Source organism: Lonchura striata, chromosome 10 (genome assembly GCF_050655825.1).
Source record: "Lonchura striata isolate lonStrDom1 chromosome 10, ASM5065582v1, whole genome shotgun sequence".
NCBI lineage: Eukaryota > Metazoa > Chordata > Aves > Passeriformes > Estrildidae > Lonchura > Lonchura striata.
The window spans coordinates 11,745,225-11,759,288 of record NC_140712.1 but is presented as its reverse complement, the minus strand read 5'-3'; the positions used below and the strand labels follow the sequence as shown (position 1 = coordinate 11,759,288).

At 40.8% G+C, this 14,064-nt stretch overlaps 1 protein-coding gene across 1 annotated transcript in view; it reads right to left on the bottom strand.

Annotated features, from left to right (window-relative positions):
- The window catches only part of RFX7 (regulatory factor X7), a 48,089-nt gene that overhangs the window by 11,664 nt on the left and 22,361 nt on the right, over positions 1-14,064 (bottom strand). The window contains exons 3-5 of the mRNA XM_021537403.4: positions 7,522-7,604; positions 6,610-6,732; positions 562-678 (exon numbers count right to left, since the gene is read on the bottom strand). Of these exons, the coding sequence (XP_021393078.4) occupies positions 562-678; positions 6,610-6,732; positions 7,522-7,604 (323 nt within the window). The remainder of the gene's footprint in view (positions 1-561; positions 679-6,609; positions 6,733-7,521; positions 7,605-14,064) is intronic.

Below are 14,064 nucleotides of genomic sequence, written 5' to 3'. Positions count from 1 at the left end.
CCACAGCAGATTCACTTCTTTTGGGTTCTTTTTAATTAGGGCCTACAAGCACCTCAATACCTTTTAGCCTTTTCATGGTCTCCCTGCCCTGCTTACTGCAGGGCTTTGCCTATCCAGCATGTCAGGATGCAGTGAGAGCCAGCCCTGGGGAATGCAGCAGGTAGGACATTACTTCACCATAGCTTCTAAGGGCTCTCATGGGAAGATGTAATTCTCAGCTCAGAAAAGAAAAATTCTGACTGATGAAAAAGCTGGCTTGAAAATCACTAACAGTTTTGGTTCCTTTATTCCAATATCCCTTTGCACCGAATTATAGAACTTTTTTGATGCCTTGCTGCTGTGACAACTAAGTGTCAGAACCAAATTTAAGTACTTGTTTCCAAAGTTATATCTTGCAACCTAACACTACTGCAACTAATAATTTTTAAAGAACGTTGGAAAAGTGTAGGCATTTTTCATTCAACATTACTTCTACATTTAGTCAGTAGTTAAGCCACAATGACAGATGTTCTCCAGGCAAGAGCGTAACAAGTTACTGAGAAGCATTCTAACAAAGGATATTTTGATTTGCCTCTTGTGCCTAGACGACGGGCCTTCATATTTGGAAAGACGTTTTTCATGATCTTTCCAAAGTCAGCAGCACTTAATGGGTGGTAGCCAAGATTGTCACAATAGCTCCTGCAACAAAGAGAAAGAAAGCGTGAATGGAATTGTAGTTAATACAAGAGGCCAGCCTACATGCTAGACTCCAAAGGTTTTCAAAAGAAAACACTTATCCCCATCCATATTTAGAACCACATTTAACATTAATGAAGCTATCCACCACGAATTGAATGCATTAAAAATGTATAAACAGAGCTATTAATATCATAGTTTTTGCCTTGTTCTCTACTGAGTTCAAAGACAAGTCATGTGGAGACATAACAAGCAGCGGCACTATCTAGAGCACAGTTGAGATTTACTCCACATCTCAGTTTGAAGCATATGTTTCGATTCACATATTTCAGGACATAATAAAGCAGAGACCCTGCTCTAGCCAGAAGCACAGCTGAGTGTGGTAGGGCCTGCAGGAATATTTGAAAAGCAATAGGTAAGAGATGTGTCAGTGTCCAGAGAAAGATTTTGCATATAAAATTTTTATTTAGTAGACCTTAACAGAATTAAGCTTAAAAGATGCCTTCCCAGGGAACCAGCTTTATAGGCGTAACAAAAGCACATACTGAGGACCCAGTCCTCCTACCACTGTGACTCTACTGAACGATGAGAGATGCTTGATTATAGACAACCCTATTTAACAGTGCTAAATTAAAGAGATTCCAACTGCTGCTGCAAATGAAGATTGTCATGCAGCTCAGTATACAGCCTGATGATAGAGGGGAATAAAGAAACAAAACATAATTATTTTGCCATCTTTACTTGTTCTAGTAAAATGGGCACTGTAATCTGTCTTCAGTTCTCAAAAAGAGCAATAACAATTCTGATTCGGCATATGAGACATTTAAAAAATTACATTCTTGAGGCAGAGAACAAGAATTGTTGATTTTGCTGCAAAGGTGAATATGCTGGAAAATCAGAAACATAAAGGAGAAAACCAGGACCTATTTTGGAAGTACTTAAGGCTGCACAAAGACAGCAACTCCTTGCACTGTTGCACAGACATTGATGTGCTGTGGCCTAAAATGTACCAGTATAAAAACTTCTCAGTGAGATTCCCAACAGCCACAGCATCAACACGAGACAGCAACAACCTCCTATCCCGTGAGAAGTCCTATCAGCAATACACAAAAACAACCTGCCTCTGAAAAGGTGACTGCACATGATCAGTGTGGTTATCAGCAAGAGTGCAGAGAAACAATGACTTCACACCCCACAGTTGCCTCTGCCCTAACCAGGTACATACACACAAACCAACCCCGGAAACTCAGGTAGATGCAAAGGAAGAGCAGCAGTCTGAAACAGATGCTTCACCCCAGCATCACTTAGTAATGATCTGCATTCAGTCAAAATGTCTTCTCTTCAAGTTGTAGCTCTGTAGAAAGCTGTATGTATTTCTTGAGATTTATGAGATTTGTATTTATGAAATTTATTTTCTTTCACCACTGCCTTTACTTTCTCAGTAAAAATATTAGTTACTACAGAGCAAGTATCTGCTGCTTTTACCCTGGCTGTATGTTGGTATCCTCCACTTGGAAAGCACCACCACAGATTTAATGATTTTGATGATGACAAACAGCAACATTTATGCTCTTAGGTGCTGACACTCCCCTGCAGAGCCTCCCCACCACTTCCAGGGCCACTCTGTCCAAACCAGGATACATTGTCCAAACCATTGCCTACAACTGGTACACAGTCAGGCATCAGTCTTGTTTCTGTGTAGAATATCAAGAAGCTTTATATCCAATTTATATACCAACACATTTCATTTCAATGTATGTCACTCACAGAAGCTGGTTTCTAGATCTGTCCCTTTGAAGTTATTACAAAGGAATTCTCTGCTGCCTCACTGTACCCTCATAGGAATCACACATTGCTCTGTGTTTAATAAATAGATCTCTGTATGCCTTTTGTCCCTTGCATCTTGCCAGGCCTCCCTAGATTCAAACTTTAGACTGAAAATTCCTGAATGGAGGGTCTTTGCTGCTTACCAATGCTGATTACAAAACTTTAAATCTCAAATACCATTCAAAGGAGGACTCTGAATTTTTCTGCCATAGACAGTAGTATCTTTGATTAAAACTCAACAATGTCAGCAAAATAAAGTAAAAAAAACAAGCTAGCAAAATACCAGGATTAGGGACTTACTACTAACCTCAAAGTTAAAATTATTTCCCCCTTATGAGAAAATAAATAAATTAAAAGGGAATAAAGTTATCCATTCCTTGGGTCTAGCACATCTGCTGTAAGACAATCACTTGCTAGCAGTATAAACATACAGTCTAAATGGTCCCCTCTATCCCCAGTGGAAGCTCCTGCAAGCCTGTACATTCTGAGCTATCAGTATTATGGAATTTCAGTCTTCAGACAGATTACCCTACATGGCCCCTCCCCCTCCTGGCTCAGCTGAGAACCCTCCATGTCCATCTGCAGTCTCTCATTGACTTGACAGGACATACCAGGAGTGTCCTCCCTGAAGCTCTTCTCTCTGATCCTTGCACTCTTGGCACATCGCTGAGCCCAGGAGCTGTTTTGCTCTTTGAAAGGTGGGTGGGAAACAGACTGGGGGAGGGAGGGAAGGCCTAAGCAGAGACAGGAATGGCAAGGGACACGCGGTTGCTTTGTTCCTCTGTGCAGAGCTCCCCTACATGATAAGCAGAAAAGGTGCCTTTTTCTTTTTTTTGTAAGATCTTCAAATTGAATGTCCTCCAGACATAAAATACACTGGGAGCACATCTGAATTAAAATACACAAAAAAAAAATAACCAAAAAGCTGATGAAGAGAGACTATACAGCCCAGCTTACTGGGCAGAAAAAATCAGCATGAATAGCAAATGAAGAACCTATCAAATGAAACAAAATAGAATTATTGGTTTATCCAATCCACAAAACAATTGGTCTCTAAAAATGGGTTAGAGTCAAGAACCTCAGAAAGATGTAGGCTCTCATTAGGCTGACAAATAATGCTGGCACATAAATTAATCCTTATAATCAAATAGGATGGAAACCAGATGTCTGAAAACCACTAGAGAAATTAAATTGCAGGTCAGACTCCCAGGAGCAGCAGCAGAGGTGAGAAACAAGTGCTTTAAGTGGAGTTTGATTGGCTTTCAAATGAATTATATGGGTAGTTGCTTATGACACAGGACTAGACTTTGCAACACAATCAGTCCCATCCTATTCCTATCAGAAAATATATAAAAACCCTGGATAAGCACTACCCAACAAGATTAGTATGTACCTTGTGTCCTTTATGTGTTCAACAGACATGGTATACCTATACCTACTGGCCTCTTCTGTGTTAGCTTCTGAATATTTTTCTAACTTGTTGGTTAATATTCTTAACACTTAGTGCATATAATCTATGCATCAGGTGGCACCAAGTGGCCTAGCAGTCAGTAAAGCAAGGATTAATGATTTACAGACTCAAGGAAAGAGATACAGGATGACTCAAAGACCTCCTAATCCATATTAAGCGTATCAAGTGAATCTTCAGGACACCAAACTTAAATATGAATAACTTTTGTCCCTTATGTCACAGCAGTAGAAGTAAGGTAAGTGTTTACTCAAGAGTTTTCTGAATGCTCAACAAATCATTTTGTGGACAAGTAAGGATTTTGCCTGCATAAGGACTGCAGGACTGCAAATAGATTTGAAATCCTAATTCTCTAAACTCAGCTAAATCTACACATGGTTGTGTGCAGAAGGATGTTTTCTAATAGGGACAAGATACCCAAGTAAAATTGACTTACATGAAAACACTGAAAGGATCTAATGGGAAGCAGCATCCATTCACTGCATGCTGGATAACATGCTGGGCACCTCCCCTTGAGCTCCCATACTTTCTAGCCTGTATTCCCACCTAACTCTCAGAGGAAGATGGCAGAAGAACTTTGAGGACCCAACAGAAACCCAGCCTCTTACAGCTCAATGTATTCTGTCAGTACAAGCAGCATCAGAGCACCAACAAGAGGTGAACCAGTTCCCATCTACCTCCTTTCTAAAATTCAGCTGCAAGCTCTCAGCCTTCCCAAGTGCTACTGCCTTATATTGTGATGCATTTTTAATTTATCCCTTTCAAAAGAAAGATGAATCCACTCACTTTTATCCAGTTAGAAACATGAATTCACCCTTAAAATGAAGAGTAACAAAGCACAAAGAGTCACTGTATTGAGTAAGCCCAGTGAGAAGGGGCTACTGAAATGTGAAGGAGCTGAAAACACTATCAGCACTTGCCAATGGTGAACTTGTGTGGAGTGCAAGCTTCTGTCTTTCCCTCTTCATAGAAAAAAAATATGGAAGGTGATGCAGAAGGCTGGTAATTTTGCAAGATTTATTTTGACCAAAATTATTTTGACCAGGAATGAAGATGCTGGTATGATGCAGCAGTCTTCTGAAGTCCTGCACTTTTGGTTTACATATGCAGAGTGCATAAGCTTGCTTATGTGAGCTCATGAAAGATCCATCTCTACACACAGGAGAAATGGCAACTGGTTAATAGAACTGAGTTTTGCGAGGTCCTAGTACCCTTAAGTAAAGAAAAAAGACATACCAAAACTAACTCACATATTTATATGCCTGTTCCTCACGTCCCACTCCAAGACTACTTCTCCTTTTGGGTGTAAGAATAGCTCATGAAAATATTCAAAGAAACGGAATGTTTTAAAAACAGAACAGAAGCTTTCAAAGGAGAGCAGATTCTAAACATTTGATATTTTTCCTGAATATTTGCTTACCACCCTTATTTTGTTAGGGAAAAAAAAATACAATACACAAATACTTGATGCAGCTACATACAAAGCCATCCAAATTTCACACTCCACAATCTGTAGATGATGATATTTCCGGGCATCTGCAGCTTGGCACAGCATGGAAGCCAAGCAGATTTGTTGCTGAAGCAGGCCATAAATTATTTAATAAGAAATATATTTAAGAATAAGGCTCCCATCTCTCTCCCGCACAGCAGCTGCCGCTGTTGCCGTGTCTGCGCAGCGGCTGCTGCTCGGGGATTGGCCACGGCGCCGTGTCTGTGCCATTGGCTGCACTGCCAGGCTGCGTCACCGCTCCTGGCCGGGCAGGAGCTCGCACAGAGGTGTGTGCATGTTTATCAACCCAGGCAAGCCAATGCCATCACGCTTCAGCTCAATCAGAGTAAAACACTTCAGCAGAGAGACTTAATTAAAGAGGCATTTGCAGAATGCAACCCTGCAATAACAATTACTAAGGGGTGAATCCTGTAGGCACTTAGGAGGTGAAGGGATTCAGCTCCCTGCAAATTACAGTAATCGTTCAGATTATGGAAATATTCATACTCGATCACAAATCTGTTATTCATCTTCAGGCAACTAGGCTGAGGATGATTATTTCTTTCCCCCTCCCCCATGGGGTATGTTCTGTAAATGAATTCAAATCCAACTTTCACCAGACAGCTCTCTCTCCCTTGCTTCTAATCACTTCCTCATTACACGGTAGCTTTGAGACTTGACAACACAGACTCACAGTGGCCTTGGTTACTGGTTTCATACATATTCAGATATATTGTGCCTCTATAGAAATCAGGTTTGCTGCAGGAAGGTCCAATATTTATGCATTATTCTGGAAAGAAAGGTGCGATGGGCAAGATCATATGTGCAAAACAGCTGCAGCTATGGGGAACAATTCAACCCCTCACCCTTGTTAAGGCTGTCATATAGGTATGTAAACAAGCAGACTAGCACACGTTATAAGATAGTAACTGATGATTTTTACCTGTGCCACTGCACAAAACAAACCCAATATTCATTCATTCACCTGATACTGATATTCACTTGTTAAGAAACACCTGTACCTTTCCTTCAGCAACTGTACATGTAATGCCCAATTTAAACATCACAATCTTATCTTCAGAGGCAGTAGTAACGAATATAGTTTGCCACAGAACACTGCACTGGCTAAAGCTGTACACATGGCACTCACTTGTACTCATCATAAACCTCCTGCTTGGGCAGGGATGTCTCGGGGTGCTCTTCCAGGGTGTTGCGTATCCACGAGAAGGCGTGCATCTGCTGGGCACGGCTGGAGGACATGGAGAGCTGATCGCTGGGGAGAGAACGAGCGGTGCTGATGAGGACATGGCTCTATAGAGGACTTAATAATTGTCTGTCTATACAGGTGGAGAGACACCAGAGACAAAAAAGGCTTGCTCCTCATGGATTTACCTATTCCTTGAGCCTTGGGCAGCAGTTTCTCCCTCTTTCACCTACAATTTAACAAAGAGACTCCACACTCCGGTCCTTGACTGATACACAGCTGCAAGTATGCAGTGACTCTTAAATTTATTATTCCTTACTGTCCACGTCTAAGCTTCTGCCCACTGAGTTGGTCAGCTGTCCTTTGGGAACACCCAGTTTTCCCAGGAGATACTCAGTGTGTTTCCTATAGGCATCTGCCTGCCTATAACCATCCTACTGGGAAGAGGTTTATTTTGTGACACTCTGATCTGCGGACTGGTTTTCTAGAACTTCCTTTAGTCAAACAAGTGTTACCAGAAATACCATCAGTTTTTTCTTTCACCCACCATCACACTGGTGTTGCTATTTTATGACTTCATACATAAACAGCATAGGAACAATGACAAAGATTGTGAAACACTTTCTCTGATGACTCTTTCATTTCAAGATATTTATAATCACAAGCTTTTCATGCAATAAGAGATTCTAAAGTTTAAAAAAAACCTCAACATCTGATCTTCAGGAAAATAAGAGTACTTAATGTTTAATAAAGGTTGCTTCTGCTACCAACATCATATGAATGATTCCTCAGCAGTTAAGTGCCACAGGAAGTAAAGCAAGTTTTCAGTATTAGCTGTTCACCTTTATACTCACATACCTTTTATCTCCATTGTTGGGACCCGAAGGCAGCTGAAGGTAGAGGTAGAGTTTCTCTAGGTCTGTAAACTTCTCAACTTCTTGCTAGATAAGGTGTTTTGGTTTGGAAAAAAAAATGTGGAGAGAGGTAGGAGAGGAAAAAGCAAGTAAGAATAGTTGAACCTGACAGCTAAAAACTGTCATCTGACAGTGTATTCCTAAATAATATAATTTCAAATAACAATATATTTATTTATGTGAAAGAACATGACTGTGAGCACTATGTGACTAGAAATGTGATTTCCTATTTTATTCACACATCATCACCCACCAGAAAGCACTTATTACAATTACAAAATTCACATACAATAAAAGCAGAATCTGGAAAAATGTTAACAACAGATTGCTTCTGTAACCAGACATGTAACATGAAAACCTGGTCTTGTCAGAGCACACATGAAGCACCTCTGAGAATCCAGAATCACAACCAGCTATGCTGTAACAGCATAGAATGCCAGATGTGATCCTGCAATCCACTATATTTACTAATAGTTAAGTGTCATAGACTTTCATGAAGCTATTTAAAAACCTATATATGTACATATGTATTTTTTTGTTTCCTTTGAAAATCAGTTATTGAAATTGTTACTGCACACAAGCTCTTCATTTAACACCCATCTCAGTTATGCCAGACTCCCCCTCCAAAGGATACCAGCTGAGGATCGGACAGGATCCTCACAGATAAAACTTCCCCTGGTGTATGCAGTCAGTGACTCCTACACAGAGACTAGATTTTGGTCATCTGAAACCAGTACATGGACTTAAAAATAGAAGGAAAATGAACTGTGATAACATGCTTAGGGCCTCAGCAGCAATGCAAAGAAAGCCATGAACAGGAAGCACAGGGGGTTTCCTTTGGGAAGATGCTACAGAAACACTGCCTGAGCTGGTGCTCCATCAGGACAGAGTTGGAGACTCACATGATCCTTTTTGAAGTCAGAATACAGCTTCTGGATTACTGCTAACTCTCTTTGTCTTTACTGGTGTCTTACTGCCAATGTAACATTTTCCAGAAGCAACAGAAAAGAGGAGGGACCAACATGCAGTGAGACCTGGATCACTTCAGCAGTGAGCAGAATGGGGAGTGAGGAAACCAAAAACCTGAACTTCACTTTAAACTGGGGCTCCCTACCAGACCCCGTCACATCCAGACCAACCTTGCCAGCACAAAACTGACAGCAGCACAGAAAGGAGGTTCCACTTCCTCCTCCCAGCCCCCAGACCCTGCACAAGGACTGGTGGGACATGGTATGCAGGGAAGGGAGCTGGGAGAGCGCAGGGTCTCAACAGTCCCAGCCAGCAAGCCCCAGCCCAGAAGTGCAGCACAGAACGGGGCCACCAGCGATGCCACAGACCTGCCCAGAGCCAAGAGAAACACTTCCAGCAGCACACAGGTAACATAGACACTGGATGTGTTGCTTTTGTAAGCTGAAGCAAACCACTGCATTTGGTTGGGGTTTTTTTCTCTGACAAACTCTTGAAATTTGCTGACACCAATTTCTGTGTGGCTCTACAGCAGCTTACACAGCAGTGGTGCTCAGACCACAAAGTATCCAGAGAGGTATTTCTTAATAATGGGTGCATTTTGTCAAATTCTCTGTTTCGTCTTTCCTGGATGAATAACAACAGCATTTAAATTGGTGGGTTTTCCTTTAGCAAGTTCACTATTGCAAAGTCAACGCTCGCCAAAGAAAGAATTTACAGAAAATTAATCATCTTTGAGAAGACAGAAATTTAACAAGAAACTTTGTACTTCATTATTAGACATCCTCTTGTCCAAGGAACTTAGCCCTTTTTGTTTTAAATGGCAAAAGCCCAAGCAGCACACCAAAGGACACTGTCTGGGTGGGACTACCTTGCACGGTAAGCACTATTTCATGAGACAAAAGCATCCCAGGCAAAATAAATTCCCCCGCCACACCCCGTGAGTCTGACACTGAAGTGAAAGACAAGTTCTCCCTTCCAAATCTATGCCCAAGTGCAACACAGGAGGCAAGGTTTTAGAAGAAATATGAAACCTTCCACCAAAATACATTGCAGTAGTTTCAGTGCCCACTGCAGCTGAAGCCATTTCTGGGTCATGGTAGGATGAACGGGCTGTGTGAAGGGCCCTGTCTGAGCCTCTCTGCTACACAGTCCCCTAATTAAAGAAAAACAAAACAACAAAAAGCCCCAACAACAAAAGAAAAAAAATGTGACTGGGATTGTGTTAGCAGAACCTTTTCCAAAGGATGTGAGTGAGCCAGTCACTCTCCCATGAGCAAAACTGCATCACTGCATCTGAGGTGGCTGATTACAGCTTCCTCTCATCCATCCATGGCAGAGGCAGCTGGAGAGTGATGTGATCTCACTGTCTGCACTCTAGCCCCACTCCTCTCCATTCCTGGCCCTAGGCAGCACTTTCTACACAACTCCTTCAGCTTCCAGCAACAGTAGCAGGGAAACCCTGGAACACAGGACCTCCTCAGAATGGGAGAATTAAAAGAAGTCACAGGCAGTTCACAGAGGTAATCCTACCTGGCTGATAATTAGATAAACCTAAGCTTATTAGATGAGACTGAATCTATTTAGAGAAAATCATCTTGAAATTGAGTAAGTGGCAGCAAGGAGATAGAGTGTGGCAGTCAGTGCAAGTAGATTTGGGAAAGACAAAAAAGCATTTTGTTCAGTTAAAATTTGTTAAACAGTGTTTTGTTTAGGCTGTTTTCTCTACACATACCTGAAACCCTCAAAACTTGGTTACAGTCTTGGCAAGTACAGTCTCTTCAAACTTAGCTGACATCCATCAGTTCTCAATGCTAAAAGTCCGGTGAATCCAGTAATAACTGCACTTGTTGTTGCTACAATTGTTCAAAGCATCAAAAATTTACAATTCTTAATGCAATCAGGATCACAGAATTTGGGAAATTGGAGGAGCACTTCAGGTGCTCTACTAACTGACCAAGAAGAAAATGGTTTGTTCATTCTGTGTTATTCTTTGTGCTAGGCTGGATGCATATGGAAATAAGTAAAAAGAAACAAGAACACAAAATATTCTATTAATTCCCACCCCAATCCCCAAATACGTCAACAGTGTGGAAAAAATAGGTCATAAGAGTGGAAGAGAAAAGGAATGATGCTATTTGAGTGGCATCAAAAGGAAGAATGTGATGTTGGCACCATCTTGGACAAACTCCCCTTTGTGCAGCCTGTTAAAGCTTATGCTACTGTTGTTCTAAAAACCACAGAGCCTAGGCTATATCGGGGGAATCCTTTTCTGCTATTTAAAAGGATCTAAGTAAAAATCCTGCTTGAAGTATCCTGACCTTGATTGACTGATTCTATCACATCAGATGAAGATGGTCTAATTCTCCAAAGGCTATTTATAAATCATATTTCTTGAAGTTGCATTAGAAAAATGCAGAAGCATTCTAAACTGCTTGCAGGACACTGAGGTGTAAAGCCAGCACAAAGCATTGCCTCTGGTACTCATGCTCTTCACACATGACCTTTATCCCCTGCAATTGGAACCATAAAAACAAAGGAAGATTCAAAGAAGATGGGGAACAGGCAATGTTCATACTAATTTTTACAACTTGCCTTCAATTTAGCCAAAAATCTATCAAGCACTCAAAATACCTCCATAATCCTATATACTGAGACAGAAAAACTAAGGGCAAAGAATTAAAAACCTCAAGTCACAGCTAAGCAAAGACTTTCCGTAACACATAAAGAAACACGCATCTCTGCGATTTCTGTTCCGACAATTACCAAATACAGACAGATAACTACAGAAATGCACAAAATAAGTAGCAAACAAATTAAACCACACAGATCTGCTCCAAATGAATCTGTCCTTTTCATGCCTAAGATAGACAAAGAGCAAGATTGTCATTGAAACAGATGCAACTTTCTTTATAATTTTAACAGGCATTTTGATTGAGCAAAATAAACACCTGTGAAATAAACCATAATGACCAAAATTATGTGGGATAGGGTTTTTAAAAATGAAAATAGCAGGTTTTGATATCTGCTTCCATTCTGGGAGACACTAACTTGCCACTGCAAGTTTCTGCAACATAAAGAGACAAAGATCTATTCAGCATAAGGTTAAGGACTTAATCTGTGCTATAGGAAACAGAGTTTATTTATGCTTCTGCCTGAAGCAGAGAACCTAGAGATTTGAACATGAATCTCCAAAACCAAAGAATGTATTTCAGGGTTCCTGACCTTGGTGGATTGTTTCTCTTCTTCTGGTTTCCTTTGACTGCTGATCTACTGTCAGGTCACAAACATTAGTCAAGCTTCATTTCAGAGCTGTCAAAAGGGATTACCAAAGGAAAACTCCAAGCAAAAAACCCATGTGCTTTTTCTGGATTGTTTACCTAGTCAGGCCAAACTTTAAATAAGATAGAAGAATATAGTAAGAAACAATCAGAAGAGCTGCTACTTCTGTCATGTACACAGTGCAAATGTCATTCAAATTTGAACTACTTCAAATTTCCATAATGAAAGCAGAATTACAAGTTATTTTTGTCCTCAAGTTTGGATAAGGGGAGCTGAAGGCCAGGGACACCGCAAGCTTTATGCAAGACTACTGTTTTAGAGAGCATGGACTGCTCTTAATATTTCTTTCCACATTTTGAGTATTTATAGACAACTATACTCTAATCAAAGTGAAAAAGGCTGTGCCAATGGCAATGTAACTTGCACCTACTGGCAGAAAGGCCCTGAAATTTGTCATACTTCAGCAGAACAAATATCTATTATTTAACAACGAGAACTAAAAATAGCAAAGTAGTCAAGCATTCTCCCCACTCTATGAATAGAGAAACAAAAAGCAAAGGTGAATTACTCTGGGTCAGATGGTTTGTTGGAACTATCACCAAGACAGAAAATAACTAATACTAAAAACACCCTTTTATTCTAGAAAGCAGCTAATATATACATTTTATATACTTTACCTCAGCAGAAGGAGGAACATATTCCATGTGTTAAACATTCCAAACAAGCCCTAAAAAGACATGGCAACTTTTTTCTGACAGGCCCAAGCACAGCTGCCAAGGGCTCATGGAACTTCTGCCTGTCTTCTGCAGGGCCCAAGAGACAAGTGGCACCTTTGCTGCCACAGCACTGACAGACACTGCCTCAGCACAGCCACAGCACCAGCAGCTCTGGTTTCCACAGCCATTGATCCAGCACTCTCTCACCAGCACTGACCTCTTTTCAGAGGACTAAGGAAAGAAACCTTGGCCTTCCTGCTGAGTGACTATATGGAGCAAATAATTTTAAAAATCAGGTTCAAAAGTTCACTTAGTATGTGGCTACAAATATAACAAGTGAAATCATAAGAGAATCTACTGCTAGACATGTTTACTACAGTTAAAAAGATGCTACAATGAATTTTTAATGACTGTTTACACCACAATTCTTGCTAATTATCTTTTTTGGATTGCACAGTATACAATGATTTTTCTTATGATCTCCCAGAAAATGACAGTAAGTCGGAATGTGAGTGGTGCAGTGTAACAAGTTGAAGGCAGGTAACTCTGGACTCTTGTTTGAGCAGCTGCAGTCTCAGTGCCCTCACACTGAGAGCTCTGCCGTGAGCCACCTCCACACCAGGCTACTGCCATCACCTCTGCTTCTTCCTGCTTCTCTCCCTGCTGAACTGAGCTGAACTTGGCAGCCTACAAACATTTGTGTGCAGCTCTGCACATGGGGCTGTGACTGATGCTAAGGAAGGATTCAGGGCTACACAGACACAGCCTTTCAGTTCAACACGCTTTTAGATTCTGTCTTGCAGCTCAGAGTTTTCCAAAGCACTTAAAACCACAGAAACAATTTTGCCAGAATTCAGGTATATTTTGATTTCCTTAAACTATTCTGATCTTGGATTTTTCTTTTTTAAACCTGAACAGCATTAGATCTACCTTTGCTAACCTAGAGTGACTTTTCCACTGTTGACACAACTCCTCTGAACTCATCAGCAGGACAGACAAGGAGGCATCTGGAACAGAAAACTAGACCATCAGGACACTGCTGCTCTTGACTTGTTCCAAGTCAAGCCATGGAGACTGCTTTGTGTCCAGGACTTCTCTGAGACCTATCCAATACCCTCAATGCAAACTGATAATCCCTGCCTCAGTATACAAAGTCCATAAATCTGCAGAATTTAATGCAGAAATAGTCCTATCGTAATTCCATTTTCTTAAAACAGACTGCCAAAAGTAGATGACTGGTTAGCCTCCTACTTATTTACTCCCTCTCCAATGCTACTTAGAAACATCCCAACATCCCTTTTTTTTTTCTACAAAAATAGCTGGTGTTAAGAGTTTTACAAATGCAGTTTTGCAATCTGTCCTTTTACCACTGAAGACTCGCATACAAAATTAAGATTTAAGGCACCTGCTTGGTGTTCACAAATGTCAATAAGGAATAAAGGGGACAAAAATTACATTCTGCATCCCTATTCACACTATGTGCATCCAAGAACTTTTAAACAGAAGTTAAATGGGGTCTAAAG